General features: G+C 44.3%; 2 protein-coding genes across 7 annotated transcripts in view; both read right to left on the bottom strand.

The window, feature by feature from the left end:
- Window positions 1-11,125, bottom strand: part of LOC140897797 (bMERB domain-containing protein 1-like) — a 75,147-nt gene extending 64,022 nt beyond the window's left edge. Inside the window, exon 1 of the mRNA XM_073310868.1 lies at window positions 11,065-11,125. The gene's annotated coding sequence lies outside the window, so the exon portion shown is untranslated. The remainder of the gene's footprint in view (window positions 1-11,064) is intronic.
- MFSD6L (major facilitator superfamily domain containing 6 like) lies at window positions 535-14,411 on the bottom strand. Of its 6 annotated transcripts, XM_073310854.1 has the most exons (3): window positions 13,036-14,181; window positions 11,065-11,125; window positions 535-8,991 (listed from the first exon to the last, which is right to left on the bottom strand). In XM_073310854.1, the coding sequence occupies exon 3, from the start codon at window positions 8,959-8,961 to the stop codon at window positions 7,000-7,002; it is 1,962 nt and encodes a 653-aa protein (XP_073166955.1). In that variant the 5' UTR covers window positions 8,962-8,991; window positions 11,065-11,125; window positions 13,036-14,181; the 3' UTR covers window positions 535-6,999. The 6 variants fall into 6 exon arrangements, with proteins under 6 accessions (XP_073166955.1, XP_073166960.1, XP_073166959.1 ...); XM_073310859.1 differs by lacking the exons at window positions 11,065-11,125; window positions 13,036-14,181 and adding an exon at window positions 14,344-14,411; XM_073310858.1 differs by lacking the exons at window positions 11,065-11,125; window positions 13,036-14,181 and adding an exon at window positions 14,245-14,305.
- Between the last annotated feature and the right edge of the window lie 7,086 nt (window positions 14,412-21,497).

Genomic DNA, 21,497 nt, shown 5'->3' with positions numbered 1-21,497 from the left:
GGAGCTGCAGGGGCTTGAGACCTCCTAGTTACTTGCCTACATTTGAAAACACTGACCACAGCTGCCATTGGCTGCAGTGAGATTTTGAAGATGAGACCTGTCATAGGCTGGGATTTTAAAAAGCATCTTAAATGACTCAGGTGTACTATTCCTGTTCACTTTCTCTTGACAGTGAAAGTCATGTAGGTGCTTTTGATAATCCCACCCAGGAGCCGTACAGCTCAGTATGGGATGGAGTGGTGCCCAGTGCCAGCATAACACTGACCCTCTGCTCAGCTGGAAAGATGGATTTTTTAATTATTTTAAATACTACTGTGGTTGACTCCAAAATACCATGAGCGAACTTCACCCACAGAGAAAACACAACCCTATGGCTGCAATGATAACCATTAGAAGTCATGAGGTGGTCACAGGTTCCAAGGGCACAAGTCATGGAAGTAAACCAGAAATACCAAGTCACCCATAACTAAGAGCAAAGAGAAACAGCCTAGTCTTAAGTCAGTCAAGGATTTTAAACAACACAACATTTCTGATTAGTTAAAAAGGTATTTATTCTGCTTGTAAACTCAGTGCAAATATATACAGATGACAAATGAGGAAGTGTTTATGAAAGGCAGAGGATTCTGGAAATGTTGATTTCAAATTGAAAGACAGCAGCAGAACCCAGCATGGATGACCTGTGATTATTCACAGCAGTTGACGTGAATACCTTTTCCCCCTCTTAATAATCAATGATTTGCAAATACAGTACCATCACCTGCACTGTATTAATGCAGTAATTTAGGGTATTAAGGAATGCAATATCTGGCAGTTGACGAGATTGTGTTTTTTGGAAAATATATAACCTCAGTATTTTCATGAGCTGTTCAGCCCAAGGAGTACCTTGGGCTTCCTAGTTCATGCACTAAAAGTTTTTAGGAGTTGCACTGTACTTTTCAACTTTTGGTCAAATCATTTATTGTTAATGAGGCAACCAAAATCTCTGCAAAGGCAGGAAATGGCTGTTTCCTGTACAAGTACAAACACCTGTTGGTTTATTTATACTTCAATTTGTTTTGAAAATCAAGCCGCTAATTATTGTACCTCAATTAGACATGTAAAATGTAAAAGAATCCCAGCATCTGACTGTGACTCAACTCATTAAATGAAGATCATCTGCCATAAAACCCATTTGTGAGCTCTCAATGAGAATCACCTCAGATTTGTTTTCACTGCTCTGCATTGCAGGGAAAAACAACAGTGTAAACAGTTTGATCAACAGAAGAGTTGAATATTTACAGGGATATTCTCTTCTTCAGGAATGTAAATCACTATTGGCCAAAATGAGAATGTTTTAGACATTTATACTGTGCTACTAAAAATACAGGATTTAATCTAGCAACAGTTAAAGAATCACATGGCTGAGTTTATGATCCAATTAAAGCATGAAGGTCAGTTTGCTCCACAGTACACGCTATCATCATCAAATAAAATCACTTTGCAAAACGGACGGCAGAAGTAATTTCAAATGAAAAAGTTACATTCAGATGTGTTGGACGTTCCACATGGTAAGGTTGGAAGTCAAGTAGCAAGCAGGCCAGCACATTTATGTTCCAGTCAGCATGCCCTGTGCAAATCAATTCTCAAGTATAAAGGTGTAAGTCTGACTACATGCACAGCCTTCCTAAGTCCTAGAATTCAAGGCTAAAAGTCTTTAATGGACCCTGTTCTAAAAGGATTTTAACATTAGGCTGCATAAGAACTGATTTACTAATAGCAACACTTCCAGTGTAACTGAATAATATGTCTTAAAAGCCCAACTATTTCTCTGTACATAGTTATTTCTATAAAAAGCCAAAAGGTGCATGTACATTGATATCCAGTAGAAAGGGTACATATATTAAAAGCTTAATATTAAAGTGCATTGCCCAGTTCAAGAAAACAGTAACACAGTCTCTATGGTATTTGAGATATGCTGACAAATGCCAAAAAGATTAAACTGCAGGTGGGAAAACATTAAGACAGACATGGTGATTCAGAGCTCTTTAAAAAGGCAATTATTTGAGCAGACAATAAGAAATTTTCATATCGAGCCAAGCGCACACAACAAAATACACAAGAATCAAAGCCTTCAAAAATGCTTTTATGATGAAGCAAGGGCCATGTACTGTCAATTAACCGCCACATTGTTAAACTTCTGCCTATGATCACATTCAAATATATCACTGGGCAACACAAGGCAGTGATGGTTACCTGCAAAATCTAGGTTCCTACATCCAGGTTTTACCAGCTCTTTTCAGTTTGGTGAACCTGAAATCCTATTCTTGTGGAAGAACTATAAAATAAATGTTTGGCTCCTGATTACTTGACAAGTCATGTGATAATTCAGCTGTTTTCTATTGCTTAACTCCATAGGGATCAACAGTAGGGAACTCTGGAATCATCGTTAATAATTAGATTGCATATGCAAACAACAGTAACATGACTGGCTCAGAGGTCAAATTACAAGATGTTTTTGAATTCATTCTATGTCCAATCAAACCACATACACAAAGTTCTGTTACCTGGCTGGCTGGATCACAGGACTATACTTTTTCACTAGCCATCTAACGTTATCTCCCCATTAGACTGGGAGGGAGTAGTTTTAGATACTAGAGTGATCGTCACTATAGAAACCCTAGAAGAAGGAAGTTAGAATAGATGAAGAAAGCAAACTGTTATACTAGAAATCCATAGCCATAGCAGAAAAATTTCTAAATATTACAAATGAAGATATTAAGATTAAATTTGTAAAGGTGCCTCAATCTAGCCTCTATTTTTGGGTCACAAACTACTAGCATTTTAGGCATTTCTTTACCTAATTTGTATGCATCATTGACTTTGGGCACAGTAACAGTATTTGTATTACAGTAGTGCCCAGAGGTCCCAATGAGGATTGAGGCCAGTTAAGCTATGCAATGTACACACACACACATAGGAAGACTTAGTCTCTGCCCCTGAACAAGTAGAAACTGGGTCTTTAAAAATATGTCTTTTTGAATGAATGTAGCAATATATACTGTATGCTGACTTCATGTTTAATAAGCTCCAAGAATTCTCAGGGTAAATATTGATATCTGTCTCAGTCAATATTTATCTCTTGGGTTAGTTCCCTACATGTTCACCTATTCAAGAGTCAATACTTGCTTAATATCTCAAAGTGTGTACAAGGTATCTTCAATTATAAAGTCTACAGAAGGTACCATCTGGAGAATTTGCAACATTAGCAATTCAATATCGAGTTCCAATCTTATTTCACTCTTCCAAGAGCTTAAATCTGATTTGGAGCACACCATTCACACAGCCCTCAGAACAGCGTATATTTCAGAGACAGGCAAAAAGAATGAGCAGCATTTTTACTGGTAAAGTAATATGGAAAGTCTTACTGTTGAAAGGCAGCATATTCCATGATAAAAGAGGGCAGATTCAGGAGAGCTGCAGATTTTAAGTTTTGGAACATGCAAATATTCCTATTTGTAATAGAACATTGCTGAAAATATCTGACATTTTTGTGAAGTTACAGCTAACTGGAGCCACCCTAAGGTAATGGACTAGAAGAGATCTATTTGTTACAAGCAGAGCTGGGGCAAGTATTCATTACAAAACCTGAAATCCTTTCTAGAAACTCACCTGGCTTTATATTTCATTACAAACTCAAGTGAAAAAAGCTTTGTGGAAAGGTTTCCTGAGTCCACTGAATCATTTTGGAGCACCCAGGACAATTCTTACAATTCTGAATCAAAAGCATGAAAAATTTACAATTTCACCTGAGTTTTGCTTTGAGATTGTAGTTCTGTTGGAACGTGCAACTTTAAGGAAATCTCAGAAAATGTGAACCACACATGAATAGAAACTAAAGGAAAAGTTTCAGCGTCACACTGTGAAATGAAGCCACCCTGCTGCACACAGCTCTCGTTACAAGGTTTGTATAGGACACAGATGAAAAAGCTAGAACTTAGAATGGTGAAGAAGGTAATTTTCTTAGGTTTCAGTGATAAAAATCAAAACATAAGATGATGCAACCAGTTATTCAAATTCTGGCTATTTGAATCAGAGTTGTGTAACGTTCTGCAGAGTTTAAAGATTAGTTATGGTCAGCAAAGTGACTATGTTGACATCTTCTTACACAACCAATCTGCTGATTTTAGTGACTGAGGCCTTGCCTACCAAAATCAATCTAATCTGATCTTAAAACCTCAAAAAACAAGGATTCCATAATCTCCCTTGGAAGACTATTCCAGAGCTTAACTATGCTTATAGTTCAAATTTTTTTCTTAATATCTAACCTAAATCTCCCTTACTGAAGATTAGGCTCATTACTTCCTGTCCTACCTTCAGTTGCCATGGAGAACAATTGTTCACCATCCTCTTTTAACAACCTTTTACATATTTGAAGACTTATCAGGTCCCCCCAGCGACTGCCCCCAAGTCTTCTTTTCTCAAGACTAAACACATCCAGTTTTTTTAGCCTTTCCCATACGTCAGGTTTTCTAAAGCTTTTATAATTTTTGTTGCTCTCCTCTGGACTCTCTCTAATTTGTCCACATCTTTCTTAAAGTGTGGTGCCCTGAACTGGACATAGTACTGGACTTGACCTCTCCAGTGCCAAGTAGAGCATGACAGTTAGCTCCCATATCTTACATATGACACTCCTATTAATAACAAAAAATGATAGTGAAACAGGAAAACATCCATGCAGGAATTTCATTAATAATTTTGGGCTATTAGTAGGTGATCTAAGTACATGTTGTTGATGCGGGTGTATTTCTAAATCCACCAAGCGTACCCATTCATCACTTATTTTACAAGAGTGAATACGTATGTACTCTACACAATGGCAGTTTAGTTGACATGGGGTTGTTGTTTTTTGAGTCCTAATATCATTAAAAGCCTTGACAAGGTTCATAGTTGTTCAAAGAATGCTAGGGATATGACAGAAGCCAACTAAAGCAAATGGAATTACAGCTAAAAAAAACCAACTAAAAGGTGTTAAGTGAATGTCAAGGACAATTAAATTTTGTCCCTTGCTTTGGTGGGTGGAAGGGCCTGGGGATGCTGTCGAACCAGCAAGTTGAGCCTCTGAAGGGCAGGAGAATCACCTATTATTCTGCACACTGCCCTCACTGTTCATTGCTGGGGCAGGGAGTACTGGAGAGATAGACACAGCCACAAGCAGAGAAAGGGATGGGAAGTGTCTACACAAAGGTGTTGCACAGATTTAAGTAGAAACAGACGTAGTTAATGTCTGTTGTAGACGAGCCCTGAGTCAGTTTCACTTCCAGATTTTTGTGCTGTAAAATCTAGAGTTTCAACCACTGAAGGGGACTGTTTCTGATTAAAAAAAACCTGTTTTCACTGGACTTTAAAAATGTACATTTCCATTGGTCTGAGGTTTTACAAAAGCCTGTTTTTACTAAATTTTGGGCCAAATTTAAGTTCTCTCTATTTATCTAAACATCCCCATGTATCAGAGTGTCTAACAGATGCTGTCCCTTTAAATAATGTACTCGCAATTTCTTTATTTTACTTATGGCTTCTGTCAGATATCTTTTAACTTTTAAAAAAAAGTAATTAGTGCTAAGTACTACTGACCACCACTTGCTGATGAGGTATCACGCGATAATAGGGCTGAGATGCAAACTATTTTGACACTAAAATTGTTCCCAGCTTGTTTGGTTTGAATTCCTATAAGATAGTAACATTTTTTTTTCCTTCTGATGGACAAGATAACGTAAGTTTTGTAGCTATTCTTGGCACTAAGACAATTCTCTATATAAAGCATTTCTAGTAGAGTATGCTGCAAGACAAAGTGGATTTGTGCCAGCAAGTTGAAGGCAGCTTATTGGGTTGAAATGACTGACATACAGATCAGTAGTTACTGATGTGTAACTAGCAACAAAATACCACTCAATGGTATCCCCTTTTCTTGCTGGTCGCTTCTGTGCCACTTCCTACTGAATTAGGAAGGTGTTAGGTCAAACATTAATTAAGCCAAGTGCATATTATTTTATTTACAGCTCTTTTATGAGCCCTGCTTCTATTGCATGTTAAATGTGCCAAAATATTTAGTTTGCTTGCAGCTACCACTCTCATGGTTTGTAAAACTTTAAGCATGAACTAGCAAACTATATCGAAACACCCACTAAGTATTAAACCTCATCCGTCTGCAAAGGAAGAATGTAAACTTTTGAAAGACAATATAACTACTACACTGGCACTACACTCAACCTTAGCCTGAAGGGCAAAAAGACTCATGGCCCATTTTTAATAAAGTCTAATATGGACATTTTGGTGAGGTCAGCCAAATCATTTTTATTTTGTAGGTGCCTATGAAGAAAACTATGCTGGCATTTGCATGCTTTTGAGATTATAATTGGACAAATCTCAGGGGTTCTTTAAAGTTACTCATTTACCAGCCCCTGAGAACTGCAGATATATTCCTGTCCAAAGGCACTGAATAATGTACTTTAAAAAACACACGTTGCCCAAACTGACCCCAATCAAAGGGGTGTAAAAAGTGCCATGTTTAATTTGCACAAAATAAAGCAGGTAGCAGCTATCTTTTGAAAGATATAAAAGATGGGGCTCTATCCATCTCTACCCTTAATATGGAGATGCAGTCTGCACAGAGTCCAGGTAGAGGAAGGATAGCACTGTGGTTACAGCAGCACCCTGGGACTTAGGAGATCTATTTATTTTAGCAAATGCATATCTCAAAAGGCCTTCCACTTGGATTTGGGAAACATAATGATTAAGTTAAAAAATGCTACAAATATTTACTATAAATTAATCTTAAGAAAATAAAAGATTTATAAAACATAGTTTTTATACATGGCTTTCCAAGCAAATATGTACACTGTATACTCCACCACTTAGGAATTATTAGTCATTCCTGGGCATTTCCTTCCCTCTTGCCTAATAATTTCATCTTTACACTCTGAATCTGTTCTACTGCAGATTAGCTGATCAAATGTGATTATGTTACCAATTCCTATTGAAGTTCTCATCTTTCATAGCTTTCACTAGCCAGTCCCTTTCCTTCTCCTCGTCTGAGTCACTCTCATCACTAGGATCTGCAGCCAGGAGACGAGAATAATTAATTTTTTTCTGCCGAGGCAACTTAGACTGGACTATCAGGAACAAGATTAACCACAGTGCCAAACTTATAGAGCATGCCCTGTACAGAACTGCGAAGCCAAAGTTGCTCACAACAAATCCCCCTGCAAAGCTTCCCACGGTAGCTCCACAACCATGTGAGAGGCCCTGGAGGACAATGTGCAGAGCTCTCTCCGTCCCAGGACTGGCTACATCGTCAACCAACATATTAACTGCCCACCATAAGGCACCGTTGCTGAAGGCACACAACATCTGAGTAGGCAGTACTGACCACGCATTCCACAGGAACGAATAGTACAGAAGCTGTGCTGAAAGGCAGCCTAAACTCAGTGCAACAGTACCACTACTTGAGAGAGCCCTTAGTAACTTGCTTTTGAAGATATAAAGCAGAATTTCAGCAATCAGTCCAATAGCCACTGAGAGACCCATGTATAATTCACTACTGCCTCGGTCCTGCATTTGCCAGAAGAGAAAATTCTGCACAGTAGATCCAATGACTCCTGTAAGGAAGACGGTGACAGCAGAGAGAATTGTTCGGCCATCACTTCCAATGAGGTTCAGAGCTTTGACAGTTTTGTTCACATGCTCTGTTTTCTTGGAAACATGGATAGGAAGAAAGACACTGATGAGCAATGTGAGTGTGATCAGTACAGCATAGCCATAGAAGTGCACAGAGAGACGAGAGATTTTAGCACTGAGGAAGCAGTTCAACTGATCCACAAATATGGTGATACTGCAGGCTCCTCCAGATGCACCCAAATAACTCCAAACCCAAAGCTTCCCATATCTGTCAGTTGCGTCAACAAAGTCAAGATATTCATAAAGACTGTCATCAACCATCCATTCGAGAGGAGCAGCCAACAGCTCCCAAAACACAACAGCACCTAGCACCATGAGAAAAATCTGGTGCTCACGGTCAAGAAAGTTAATATCTTGTAGGAGCTCAAAGTTGACATCCCGAACTTTCTCAGGGTGACTTGACAGAGTCTCAAAAACATAAGAAGCTCGACCAGCAGGGTGAGGGTTTGTTTGAAATAAAGAAAATTCAGTACTTCCACCAATAGAAAGGTTTTTCTCAGGGTTACCATTCACATTCAACAGCTCAACCTCTGGAGTTTTGCTTTCCTTCTCAAGCCTACGGATTTGTGTTTCATTTGAAGCGAGTGTCTCAAGTTCTTGTATCATCTGGTTAATTGCATTCATAGAAGCTATCTTGCCAGAAGGCCTATTATGGTAAAGGTCTGCAGTTGTGCCCACTTCACCAGTTCTTTCACCATTCTTCTTTTGTGCATCCATAAAGGTAAACAATTCTTGGAAAGCTGAACTTGTTAGCGGTGGCTTTCCACTCATCACCAAAACATTTGTAGCTGTTCTTAGTGTTTCTGCAGATACCATTTCTTTATTGGTAACAGTATTGGGATTTACAGCACTCAGATTGTTCAGACTCATGTCAGGCACCTCTACTGCATTCAGTAAGCTACTTGATTGCTGGCTTATATTACAATATTTGTACATGACATCCTTGCTCAAGGGTGGGACAAGTGTAAGCAGCAAACCGGTTCCCACTGAACACAGCAATGATCCAGTAATGAGAACTTTCCTTTTACTGTGGCTCTTTGCAAAGTAGGAGCATAGTGGAGCCCAGAGAGATGATATCAAGTGCTTAATTCCTATGATAATACCTACTAAAGGGGCTGTCAACCCCAGCTGCCGGAAGTAAAGAGTTAAAAATGGAATGACACAGGCGTTTCCTGCACTGTAAAAAAAATGGAAGAGGCTGGCAACAGCCAGCGCTTTGTTAACATCCCACTGTTTATTTGTACTCATGGCTTCAGTTGCATGCTTTTCGAATGGGACCTGAAAAGGAAGAAGACACAAAAACAAACCCTTTTTGAGTATTTCATAAATAATAAGTTAGAAGAGAAACAGGCTTTTTAGAAAGTGTCAAATATTTCACTACTTATAAGCCTGGCAGTTCAAATGCCAAGCTCTGAAATGTTTAAATTGAAAAGTTTAAAAATGAAGTGAGCTCACAAAAAGAGGTTTGACTCATAGACTTTAAGGTATGAAGGGACCATTGTGATCATCTAGCTCTAGTCTGACCTCCTGCACATTGCAGGCCACAGAATCTCCCCCCTCCCCCATGTAATAGACCCCTAGCGTCAGGCTGAGTTACTGAAGTCCTCAAATCATAGTTTAAAGACTTCAAGTTACAGACATAAGAGATATTAGTCCAGATGAAAAGGCTGAACATAAGAACAGTCATACTGGGTCCATCTAGCCCAGTATCCTGTCGTCCAACAGTGGCCAATGCCAGGAGCTTCAGAGGTGAACAAATAAAACAGGCAACCATCGAGTGATCCATCCCCTCCTCCACTCCCCGCTTCTGGGGGTCAGAGGTTAGGGACACCCAGAGCATGGGGCTGTATCCATGACCATCTTATCCAATAGTTGGGCCCCACCAAATCCACGACTGTGAAAAATGAGTCACGGACCATGAAATCAAATCTCCTCTGTAAAATCTAGCTATTGGAGGGGAGGGGCAGGGCTGGGGACACCCCAGCTGGGGACTCCTACCAGGCTCTAGCTGCTAGTCCCAGCAAGGCTGCGGAGGGACAGGATTTCCTCTTCCCCTGCACAGCTGCTCTCGGGGGGAGATCAGACCCAGCTCTGGGTACCTCCCCCAGCTGCAGGAAGCTCCATGGTGCCAGCCTTCAGAACCCAGCTCTGAAGGAAATGCACAAGTGAGGGTGGCAATCCAGTGACCCTCCCCTACAACAGCTTTGTGACCCCCTATGGCCCCCTTTTGGGTCAGGATCCCCATGGTTACAACATAGTGGAATTTCAGATGTAAACATCTGAAACTATGGAATTTACCGATTTTAAAATCCTAGGACTATGAAATTGACCGAAATGGACCTTGAATTTGGTAAGGCCCTAATAGCCACTGATGGACCTGTCCTCCATGAACTTATCTAATTCTTTTTTAAACCCCATTGTAGTTTTGGCCTTCACAACCTCCCCTGGCAAGCAGTTTCACTGGTTGACTGTGCGTTGTGTGAAGAAGAAACTGCTTTTGTTAGTTAGTTACAAACCTGCTGCCTATTAATTTCATTGGGTGACTCCTGGTCCTTGTGGTACATGAAGGAATAAATAATACTTCCTTATTCACTTTCTCCACATCATTCAAGATTTTATAAACCTCTATCATATCCCCCCTTGGTTGTCTCTTTTCCAAGCTGAAAGTCCCAGTCTTTTTAATCTCTCCGTATATGGAAGTGGTTCCATATACTTAAATCATTTCTGTTGCCCTTCTATGTACCTTTTCCAATTCTAACAAAACAAATGGTAACAAAACAGCACAAAGTTCAGATACTGTCCCCATTCCTCAGTTTATTATAATAGAGCTAAAAGACACTTAAGAAATGCTATCATCATATCTAGTATTTGTGATCTAGCCAGTTTTGCAGCTACACTTTTGAAAAACTCCACTAACTGTACTTTGTTCTACATCAATGAGGAGGAAAATCATCTCAAATTCATTGTATTTTGTACCAAAAGCACTTTTCAAACTGTTTATAGATTAATGATACCTGGCGCTCCATGTAAACTCTGAAATTTCCTTCAACAAATCCTCACCGTACACACATTTGAATTTTCCTAAAAAAGGAGACAACATATTTCTGTAGCTCTGCTGGGGATTAGATGCATCAGGAAATGTTTTAAATTCTCCACACCCAGCAGCTAGCAGGGCAGAATGATACTGTAGAAGGAGGTATACTTAGATTTCAGAGTACGGAGAATTATTAACACAGTATATACTATTTGTTTAACAGTGGCAGCATGAAGGTTTCCAAGACAAAATGGTAAATGAATGGCACAAAGACTCTGTACTGGTAAGTGATAAGAATGCATGAGTAAGCAACTTACACAATATTTCTATGGTGCTGGGATCAGGAAGCAGTGTGTGAATCTGGTCACACTTACATCACTGTGAATCAGAAATAATTCTATTAATCAAAGAGTTATACAGTTGTGTGCAAAAGAGAGACCAGACTCGGGCCCAGACGTACTCCAAGACTATTGCTGCTGGATACTAGTCCAACCCCCTGCTCAAAGCAGGACCAATCCCCAACTAAATCATCCCAGCCAGGGCTTTGTCAAGCCTGACCTTAAAAACTTCTAAGGAAGGAGATTCCACCACCTCCCTAGGTAACGCATTCCAGTGTTTCACCACCCTCCTAGTGAAAAAGTTTTTCCTAATATCCAACCTAAACCTCCCCCATTGCAACTTGAGACCATTACTCCTTGTTCTGTCATCTGCTACCACTGAGAACAGTCTAGATCCATCCTCTTTGGAACCCCCTTTCAGGTAGTTGAAAGCAGCTATCAAATCCCCCCTCATTCTTCTCTTCCGCAGACTAAACAATCCCAGTTCCCTCAGCCTCTCCTCATAAGTCATGTGTTCCAGTCCCCTAATCATTTTTGTTGCCCTCCGCTGGACTCCTTCCAATTTTTCCACATCCTTCTTGTAGTGTGGGGCCCAAAACTGGACACAATACTCCATATGAGGCCTCACCAATGTCAAATAGAGGGGAACGATCACATCCCTCGATCTGCTGGCAATGCCCCTACTTATACAGCCCAAAATGCCACTGGCCTTCTTGGCAACAAGGGCACACTGTTGACTCATATCCAGCTTCTCGTCCTCTGTAACCCCTACGTCCTTTTCTGCAGAACTGCTGCCTAGCCATTCGGCTCCTAGTCTGTAGCGGTGCATGGGAGTCTTCCGTCCTAAGTGCAGGACTCTGCACTTGTCCTTGTTGAACCTCATCAGAGTTCTTTTGGCCCAATCCTCCGATTTGTCTAGGTCCCTCAGTATCCTATCCCTACCCTCCAGCGTATCTAGCTCTCCTCCCAGTTTAGTGTCATCTGCAAACTTGCTGAGGGTGCAATCCACACCATCCTCCAGATCATTAATGAAGATATTGAACAAAACCGGCCCCAGGACCAACCCTTGGGACACTTCACTTGATACTGGCTGCCAACTAGATATGGAGCCATTGATCACTACCTGTTGAGCCCGACAATCTAGCCAACTTTCTATCCACTTTATAGTCCATTCATCCAGCCCATACTTCTTTAACTTGCTGGCAAGAATACTGTGGGAGACCGTGTCAAAAGCTTTGCTAAAGTCAGGGAACAACATGTCCACTGCTTTCCCCTCATCCACAGAGTCAGTTATCTCGTCATAGAAGGCAATTAGATTAGTCAGGCATGACTTGCCCTTGGTGAATCCATGCTGACTGTTCCTGATCACTTTCCTCTCCTCTAAGTGCTTCAGAATTAATTCCTTGAGGACCTGCTAGGTCATCTAGTCCAACCCCCTGCTCAAAGCAGGACCATCCCCAATTTTTTCCCCCAATCCCTAAATGGTCCCCTCAAGGATTGAACTCACAACCCTGCATTTAGCAGGCCAATGCTCAAAACACTGAGCTACCCCTCCCCCCGGAAAAAAAAATCCGCAGCCACATGCAGACCGACCCCCCGACCACGCCCCAGCCCTTTCCGCCCTCCCCTCGCAGAGTGTGGGGTGGGAGTCCAGGTGGGTGGAGGCGGGAAGGGGCAAGACAGGCCCTGGCCTTTCAGCCCCAACGCAGAGAGGGAGGCAGGGTAGCTCCTCTCCTTCCTGGGCTTCCCATGGACCGGGGGCGGTTGGGGCGGGCTGGCATGGGGGTACTGAGGGGGGCATGGGCATCCTCAGAGTCCTTCCCTCTTTGGTGGTCCCCCTTCCGCCCTTCCCGGGGCCCCCCATGGGCATCCATGGGCCGCCTCAGGCCACACAAGTCTTTGAACCACCACCTTCCACGGGCCGTGAGGCTCGCAGAGAGTGCTAGATACCTGGCTCCTGGGTGAGGGAAACGGTTCCAATCCCTCTGGGTTGTCCCCCGCCGCCGCTTCCAGCCTACGGGGTAGGCAGGCGAGCGACGGACGGCACGCGGAGTGGTGCCCGGCACCCGCCAACTGGCTCCGCATTACCTGGGGGGGCATCGTCCCAGAAGGCACACTGGGAAGCCGCTGCCAAGGCCTCACCCCACTCCCAGGGATCCAGGGTTTCCCTCTCTTCCCAGCGTGCCTGGGAGGCAAACGTGACTGGGGCCACCGCCGTTTTTGCATCCACCCCACATGCACCATCCCGGCCGCACACCCCACATTGAGCTCCCTGTCCAGTGTCGGTCGCCCAAGGCCCGGTCCCCGTCATTCCCCACATGCCGAAGCGGTGTGGAGGACTGTCCCAGCGACCGGGGGCAGACCGCACAGGCGGGCAGCATCTCCGAGAGGGTGGGCGGCTCGGGTATAAGCACGGAGGGGATGGTGCGACGGTGGCCCAGCAGCGGACCAGCACAGATGGAGGAGACCCCCCTCCGCCGACCTCAGCCCTGGCCCCTCCCAGCTGCCTGGGAGGAGGGCACAGAGCAAGTGCGGAGGGGGCGCCCGGCCCTCCACGCGCCCAGGACCCCGCCGCCGGGGTCCCCTCCTGCACGTGGGGTGGCGTCCGAGGCCTCGGTCGTCAAGCTGCAACGCCGTCGGGGGACCCCGAGCCTCTCTGGAGCCGGATCTCTGGAGGTTTCTAAGAACAGGTTGGACAAACACCATCAGGGATGGTCCAGGGTCACTAGGTCTGGCTCGGCGGAAGGGGGTGGGGGGGGCTAGACGAGATTACCTCTCGAGGCCCCCTCCAGCCCCCCATTCCTGGTTGTAAGATGCGGAGTGATGGCAGCTCTTCCACCCACCCATAGGGCAGGGCAGGGGCACCACGGCTGCCCCCCATGTCCCTGCTCTGCAGGGACAAATGCCCATTGTCAACCCAGCCACTGGGCCACCAGGGAGAGCCCCGCCAGCCAGCCAGGGCCACCAGGGGCCTACTCTGGGCTAGGAACAGGGGGCCCTGCCAGCCAGGTCCCACGGGTGGGGGTGGGGGCTCCCCCCACGGCTCCTCATCCGTGGGCGACCTCCCCTCCCGCCGGGCAGGCACCGAGAGACCAGCCCCCCGCCCCTGGTCCTGTACCTGGGGGTTGGCGCTTCACACGCTGCGCCGTACGGGCTCACCCCGGCCACGCACTGCGCACGCGTCACCTGCGCGGGCCTGGCCCCGCCTCCTGCACCTGCCGAGGGCGGGCCCTCGCTCGCGCCCCTCCCGACACCTACCCAGGGGGCCGGGCTCGGCTGCCGCCCGACCCCACGGACCACGCGCGGCGGCCTCGGCAGCGAGGGGGCTGCTGCTAGGAGACGGCCAGCGACGATCGAGCGGCCCTGCTCCCGCGGGCTAGAGGGGCCGGCAGCGGGAGGGGCAGGGGGAGAGCGCAGCGCCCCCTGCTGGAGGGGAGAGCGAACTGCAGCCCGGACCCGCCCGACTCCTTCTGCCCTCCCCTTCTTCTGCTCCACTTCCCCTTCAGGCCCTTCTCCCCTCACATCATCCCGCCCCCTTCCTCCACATGACCTTCCCCACCCCATCACATCGCCCATCCCCCTTCCCTTCCCCCGCAGGCCCTTCCCCCCTCACACCACCCCTCCCCCTTCCCTTCCCTTCCCCCGCAGGACCTTCCCCTGCCCATCACATCACCCTTCCCCCTTCTCCTCAGGACCTTCCCCCCCCACACCACTCTTCCCCTCTTCCCTTCCCCCCTCACATCACCCCTCCTCCTTCCCCCACAGGACCTTCCCATCACATCACCCCTCCCCTTTCCTTTTCCCTTCCCCTCCCCCACAAGACTTTTCCCTCCCCCTCCCATCACCCTTCCCCTCCCCATTACATCACCCCTTCAGCCACAGCCCTTCCTCTCCCACCTCCCCGCCCTTCTCTCAGTCCAGCTGAGGCCTGGCGGAGGATGGGGTGTTGCAGGCCATCACCACCACCACCCCTCCAAGACAGTTCAGAGGATGGTGTTTGCCCCTCTCTCTCTGCTGGTCCACCTGTGTTAGGACCAAGGGCAGGAGTGGTGCTACTGCCAGGCCAGTAGTAGCATTGACCCCCTTTGAACTGGGACTGTCCCACTGGCTTCAAGCAGGGGCAAGGACAGGATCTAGCCTGGCCTATGCTAAGGTATGACAGGGAACCATACCAAGCACCAGGGAGAGCAGCAGGCACCCACCTCTGGGGTATGGCAGGGTAGCCTGAGTGATGATAGTCCCAGTGGTCACTTGCAGCCTTTGTGTGGGGTCAGCAGGTGGCCCGGGTCCACGGGTGGAGATGACAGGCTCACCAGTGCAGTGTGGCTGGTGCTAAAAGTGGGATGCCTGTCAAAATCTAGGAGCAGCAGCTTTGGTAAGATAGTGCTTACAGTGCAACCCTCAGCAACCTGGCTCAGTTAAAAACATTTTTTTTGCTGGGTTTGTCACCCTTTATGCCCCTTCCCTCCTATTCTACACACATATTAAGCACTGAGCGTGGCCTCTTCAGAGACAGCAGCTTTGTGCACTCCACAGAGACAACAGGTCCGAGCACTCACTGAGACCTTGTGATCCATACTATATGTTTAATAAATGAGGGTAGCCCATAGGTGATAGCACACAGTAGACCATCACGTGCAAGAACCCGCTGTCTGCATGGATCAACATGTATTCTTGCATGGTGGGACCTCTAGCGACTGTAGATTCTACTTCTGTGTTAAAGAAGAGGGGCGTCTCTGTAGGGCCCTTTCTACAGCTTTGATGACTATAGGTTAGCCACCCCCACAATAGACAAACCCATCATTTTAGACAAGCAACGCTGGGGGGAGACCCTGCTAATCTTACTTATTTACCTCCTTAACTTTTGATCTCTCCATTTTCCCATTGCTAGAATTTAGCTCTAGTAAATTATATTCTTGTTTAGCAGCACGTGACCAAAATCTGGGATTCTAGTGGCATTAGGCTGTCTTTGGTTTGGGAACATTTTCTCTAGAGCTGGTCAAAATTGTTCATTTTCTAAATGAACAATTTTGACACTTTTTTTGCTTTTTAATTTTATCATTTAAGACGAAAAGTTGATTTTCAAAAAGATTGAATCTGAATTTTTTAACAATACTTATAATTTTCTGATCAGCTTGTTTTGAGGCTGTATTTGGCTGGCTTGCTGGATAAGGCCCAGGACTGGTCAGAAAACTGGGTGGCCTTTGGCAAGTCACTTAATCTTTCCATGCCTTTGTTTCCTGAACTGTATAAATGGGGGTAATGACACTTATTCAACACAGTTAAACACATTAAGATCTGATTTGAAGCAGTGCAAATAGCGATGCCTATAGTTAAAGGTGGTTTGAAGCATTTGATTATAAAACCCTGTTTTCTGTTGCTTATAACTTTGCCCAACCTTAACCATTTAGCTGAAATTGTGAGCTGACTTTTTCCATGCTAGCTGTCTGCCTAAGGCTGAAGATTTTTTGGAAATTTTTAGCAAAAATAGTTCTCCTATTTCTCAGAAAGAATTTAGGGAAAAGTATTATTTTGCCCATGTTGAAAAATTCTGAAAACTATTTTGCTGAGAAATCCTAATGCTTCTATTCTTTGGAGCAGGGAGATGAAATTTGTCCAGAGGGTCATCTTTGGTGTCAGGGGGATGTTCCTTTTGCTGTCCCCCTGAAAAAACGCCCAAGTTTGGCAAGAAGCACACATGCACAAACATGTTCCAACAAGCAATTTTTTTTACTTTGGAACTTGAACTGAGTCACATATGCTGTGCGTGTTCATGTCAAGGCCAAAAACCCTAAAACCCTACATTTTATTTGTTGTGTGAATATGAACAAAAGTATTCTGCTAGCTCCTACAAGCCTGATTCTGTTCTCACAGGATTTACATTTCCCCTCTCACTCACCTTTTCACAAAACCATTGTAAAGTTCCAACACCCACCGGTTTGCTTTAGGTTCTATACTAGTCCTCTCCTCCACAGAGCCGGAGATACTTTGACACAGATATGTCTGCTGTACACAGCAATCACAAACGGAGATTGCTGAACAGAACACAAAGTTCATCAGCTATAGGCCAGGGATTCTAATCCTATAACAAGGCAGACTGGGCTTTGATTTTATCTGACTCCCTGAAAATCTCTCACACTCTCAATCTCCTCCCCTCCTGGATGAGGATCAAAAAACCCACAAAAGCCTGTATTGCTTTGGCCAACAGAGGGTAATTCTGAAATCAAATTAAATACTTGGCTTAGGATAATTCTGGAAATGATGTCACAGGCTGGCTGGATGTGCAGCAAACCTCTTTCAGCTTGAAGGTATGGGCGGTGGGCTTCCATCAGAGCCACTTACCCCTCTACACACTGATTCACGACTCACCCCCACCCCCACACACAGTGTTTGCAATGTAAAGAAATCTCAGATAAATGGAATTATAATAAGTTTCACCCAAAGATACTTGTATCTTTTTTTTTTTTTAATTTAAGAGAGTGTATTTGCAACCCTGGAAAATACTTTTCATATAGGAGTCTTATTTTTCCTACTATACATTGCATATTAAGAAAGTGATCTTGCATTTTTACAGTGCTTTCCATCCAATTGGACCCCTAAGTGCTTTGCATATTGTGCTGTTTACACAAAACTGTATTTGCAAGAGTAACTTTATCCGCTATTGAAATGCAGCTACCTCTAGGATAGAATTTCAGCTACTGTTAAAAACCACAACGCAACACAATCTAGCTCTTTAAGACAGGAAACAAGGAATAGCCTATCCAATTGAAATTACAGAGGGAATTAAGACAGAGAGAATATGGCTACTCCAAACTGAAATTGACCAGCATACCAGGTTTAGTACTATGGAATTTTCAATTATCACAAAGAGTCACAGAACAGCATTCTGTAACAGCTTGCCGGTGTTTTGGACCAGCACTGACTCAGAGGGAAGTACCTGTCATCTTCTTAAAAAGAAAAACCACAAAAATCACACACCATCCCTCATCACTGAATTGCAGCTTAGAACCCATCAGAATTGATTGAGTTGGAAATGAGGCTATGGTGGCATTACACTTTCACTCATTTTGAGAGACCATTATTAGCTTCTGTTCTCTTTAGGTCTTATACTGAGCTCATCACCATAGTATTTAACTGTTCTAAGGTGCCTGTTGAATGGATAGGCGCAAAATTGTCTGATTTGGGTGGTGTATGTACGTAGCAAGTTCAGGCAGCTTCCCTGAAATAGGAAGGAGAGTTCTGGCTGAGTAGGAGGGAGCTGAGCATCATTTCAGTGGGAGTATTAAATATTGATGGGGTTTTTTTTAACATTGATGTCACTGATTTATTTAAGGAGCTGTGCAGTATGCTGCTGGTGATAAATCTTTCAGAGGCCAACCTCATCCAGCTGTAACTGTGTTCTGGAACTGCAAAGTCTTTTACTACATGTATTTCTGCTGTTAAGTCCAGTTCACATGTGGAATGTCACAGCTGATGGAAAACATGGGGAAGGCTTGAATTCTCCACCTCCACTGTGAAAATGTTCTACACAATAATTTGTATTGCCTTGTGTAATTTCTAACATGACTGCCTCAGTGATTAGCTTCTCTCAGGAGTGAGGCTTTTTGGGGCAGGATGTTCTATGAGAAAGATGATTCTTTCATATGTTGTTTAATAATTCACAGTTGATGAGCCTGTGCTTTTTGTCTTTCAACCAACCAAATCTGCCCTGTCTTAAAGAAGGAGCAGGTAGTTTTTATGAAATAATTACAGAAGGAATATTCAGATTCCAGACTAATTGTTCCGATGGACAGCAGAGGATCCTCCTCTTGGGAGGTGAAATAAAAATCACAATACTGATGTAACTGTTCTATTTATTGAATAATCCACTCGGAATGAACAACAAGGAGTACTTGTGGCACCTTAGAGACTAACAAATTTATTTGGGCATAAGCTTTTGTGGGCTAAAACCCACTTCATCAGATGCATGGAGTGGAAAATACAGTAGGCAGAATATATATACACAGCACATGAAAAGACGGGAGTTACCTTACCAAGTGGGGGGTCAGTGCTAACAAGACAATTCAATTAAAGTGAAAGTGGGCTATTCTCAACAGTAGAATACCCAAGGGAGGAAAAAAAAACTTTTGTAGTGTTAATGAGGCCAATGTAATCAGTGTGGCCCATTTCAAACAGTTGATAAGAAGGTGTGAGTAACAGTAGGGGGAGATGTCAAGAATTATAACATTAAAAAACCAGTCGGAGAACACTTCAATCTGCCTGGACACTCAATAGCAGACTTAAAAGTGGCAATTCTTCAACAAAAAACACATCAAAAACAGACTCCAACGAGAAACTGCAGAACTGGAATTAATTTGCAAACTGGACACCATCAAATTAGGCCTGAATAAAGACTGGGAGCAGATGGGTCACTGCAAAAACTTATTTCCCCATACTAATTTCCCCCTACTGTTACTCACACCTTTTCATCAACTGTTTGTAATGGGCCACACTGATTACATTGGCCTCATTAACACTACAAAAGTGATTTTTCCTCCCTTGGTATTCTACTGTTGAGAATAGCCCACTTCCACTTTAACTGAAATGTCTTGTTGGCACTGACCTCCCACTTGGTAAGGCAACTCCCATCTTTTCATGTACTGTGTATATATATTCTGCCTACTGTATTTTCCACTCCATGCATCTGATGAAGTGGGTTTTAGCCCACAAAAGCTTATGCCCAAAATAAATTTGTTAGTCTCTAAGGTGCCACAAGGACTCCTCGTTGTTTTTGCTGATACAGACTAATATGGCTACCACTCTGAAACCTGTCACCACTCTGAATGGTGGATATCAGGTTTCAAGATGCAGTGTGGAGGTGCTGACTCATCCTGGAAGCCAGACAAAATAGGGTAAATCTTCATCTCCAGTGGTGAGCATGGTATAAAGTTCTAAGCAGATAGGTAGGAGTATAAAAGGCTGATTCCCTCCCAGCTAGAATGAAGGAATGATAGGAACTCTTGCTAGGTGAAACTCTAGGATCAGCCATCTCAAGCAGTAATGCACTGAGAGGTTTATGTTTGTAAGTACAATCCTGCCTCAGGGCTTTATTACATATCTGGTCCATTAACCAAGTGTATGTGTTCACCATTTGTTCCTGCTCACCCTCCAGTAATCTGGTCAGATTCCCATCTGCTACCAGAAGACAAGTAGTTGCAATAGCTAGGATTACGCTCTACAATGAGCCTTGCAACAGTCATCCATGCCTTTGTCACCATGCAATGTGCTCCATGTTGGTCTTCACCTTAACACTGCCTGGAAACTGAAGTTGGTTCAGAAGGCAGCATCTTGCTTGCTAAGCAGAGTATATTGCCATGAGCATCTATGGTACTGTTGCTCCAGGATCTGCATTGGCTGGCTGTGGTTTCCAGGCAAAATTTAACCTATAACCCCCTGAATGGATTAGGAGTAAAGGTGGTTAATAATCTTCTGACAGAACAGTTTTCCATTAGAAAATGCTGATTCAACAGAATCAAAATATTTTGTGGGAATGTATTAATTTCATTAACATTTTTAATGAGAAATTATCAATATGTGTCATTTCTAAAAAAGTGAAAGTGACAAGGTCGAAGTGAAGTATTTTCAGTAAGGAGCTCGCTGTCTCTCACACTTCCCTAACACACACACACTGTCTCTCACACACAGACTGGCTCTTACACTCACATACACTCTGCCTCTCACAAGTCAGTCTCCCAACACAGACTGTCACAAACGCACACACACAGAGTCTCACACTCCCCAACACACAGTCCCCCAACACACAGTCAGACACACACACTGGCTCTCTCTCTCTCACACACACACACACGTGTATTATTGTTGGTACTTCCTGTCAAAATGCTTGTGGTAAGCCAGGAGTGGATAGGGGCTGCAAGAGTGCCGTGGGCTCTGGCAAGATGCAGCCCCCCTGTGACAGTGCAAAGCCTGCCTTGAGCCACTCTGTCTGCTGTGTATAAAGCTTGGTGTGTGTCAGCAATGGGGGTGGGGGAGAATTTTGGGGGTCCACGGGCGGGGGTGGTGGCTGTGCCCCCTCAACACACTGGGGCACTGGTGCCAGCTGGGGACTGCCTTCAGCGAAGCATAGGGGCACCAGTTTAATAATACTGTATAGGGCCCCATAAATCCCAAGGATGGCCCTGTTCAGTATATTTTGTTTAGTGAAAAATGCTGAGATTGACGATTTGGAACAAAACAAAATTTTGAAATCTCAGCATTTCCCTCAGGACAGAAGTTCCATTTTTCATCCACCGTTAATTAGGAGCTATGTACCCGAGAGTCGTTTCTTTCTGCAGTGTTACCACAGTTGAGATCAGCAGAGGCACTTGAGCTAAAGCCCTGTTTAAATGAGAGGGGGCTGCTAACAGGATGTTCTC

This window comes from Lepidochelys kempii, chromosome 14 (assembly GCF_965140265.1).
Source record: "Lepidochelys kempii isolate rLepKem1 chromosome 14, rLepKem1.hap2, whole genome shotgun sequence".
NCBI lineage: Eukaryota > Metazoa > Chordata > Testudines > Cheloniidae > Lepidochelys > Lepidochelys kempii.
Note: the sequence above shows the minus strand (reverse complement) of the source record. Positions and strands in the feature narration are given on the sequence as shown.

What these genes read in the sequence shown, in the direction of transcription:
- MFSD6L (XM_073310859.1), bottom strand. Translation starts at nt 8,961, where the DNA reads ATGAGTACAAATAAACAGTGGGATGTTAACAAAGCGCTGGCTGTTGCC.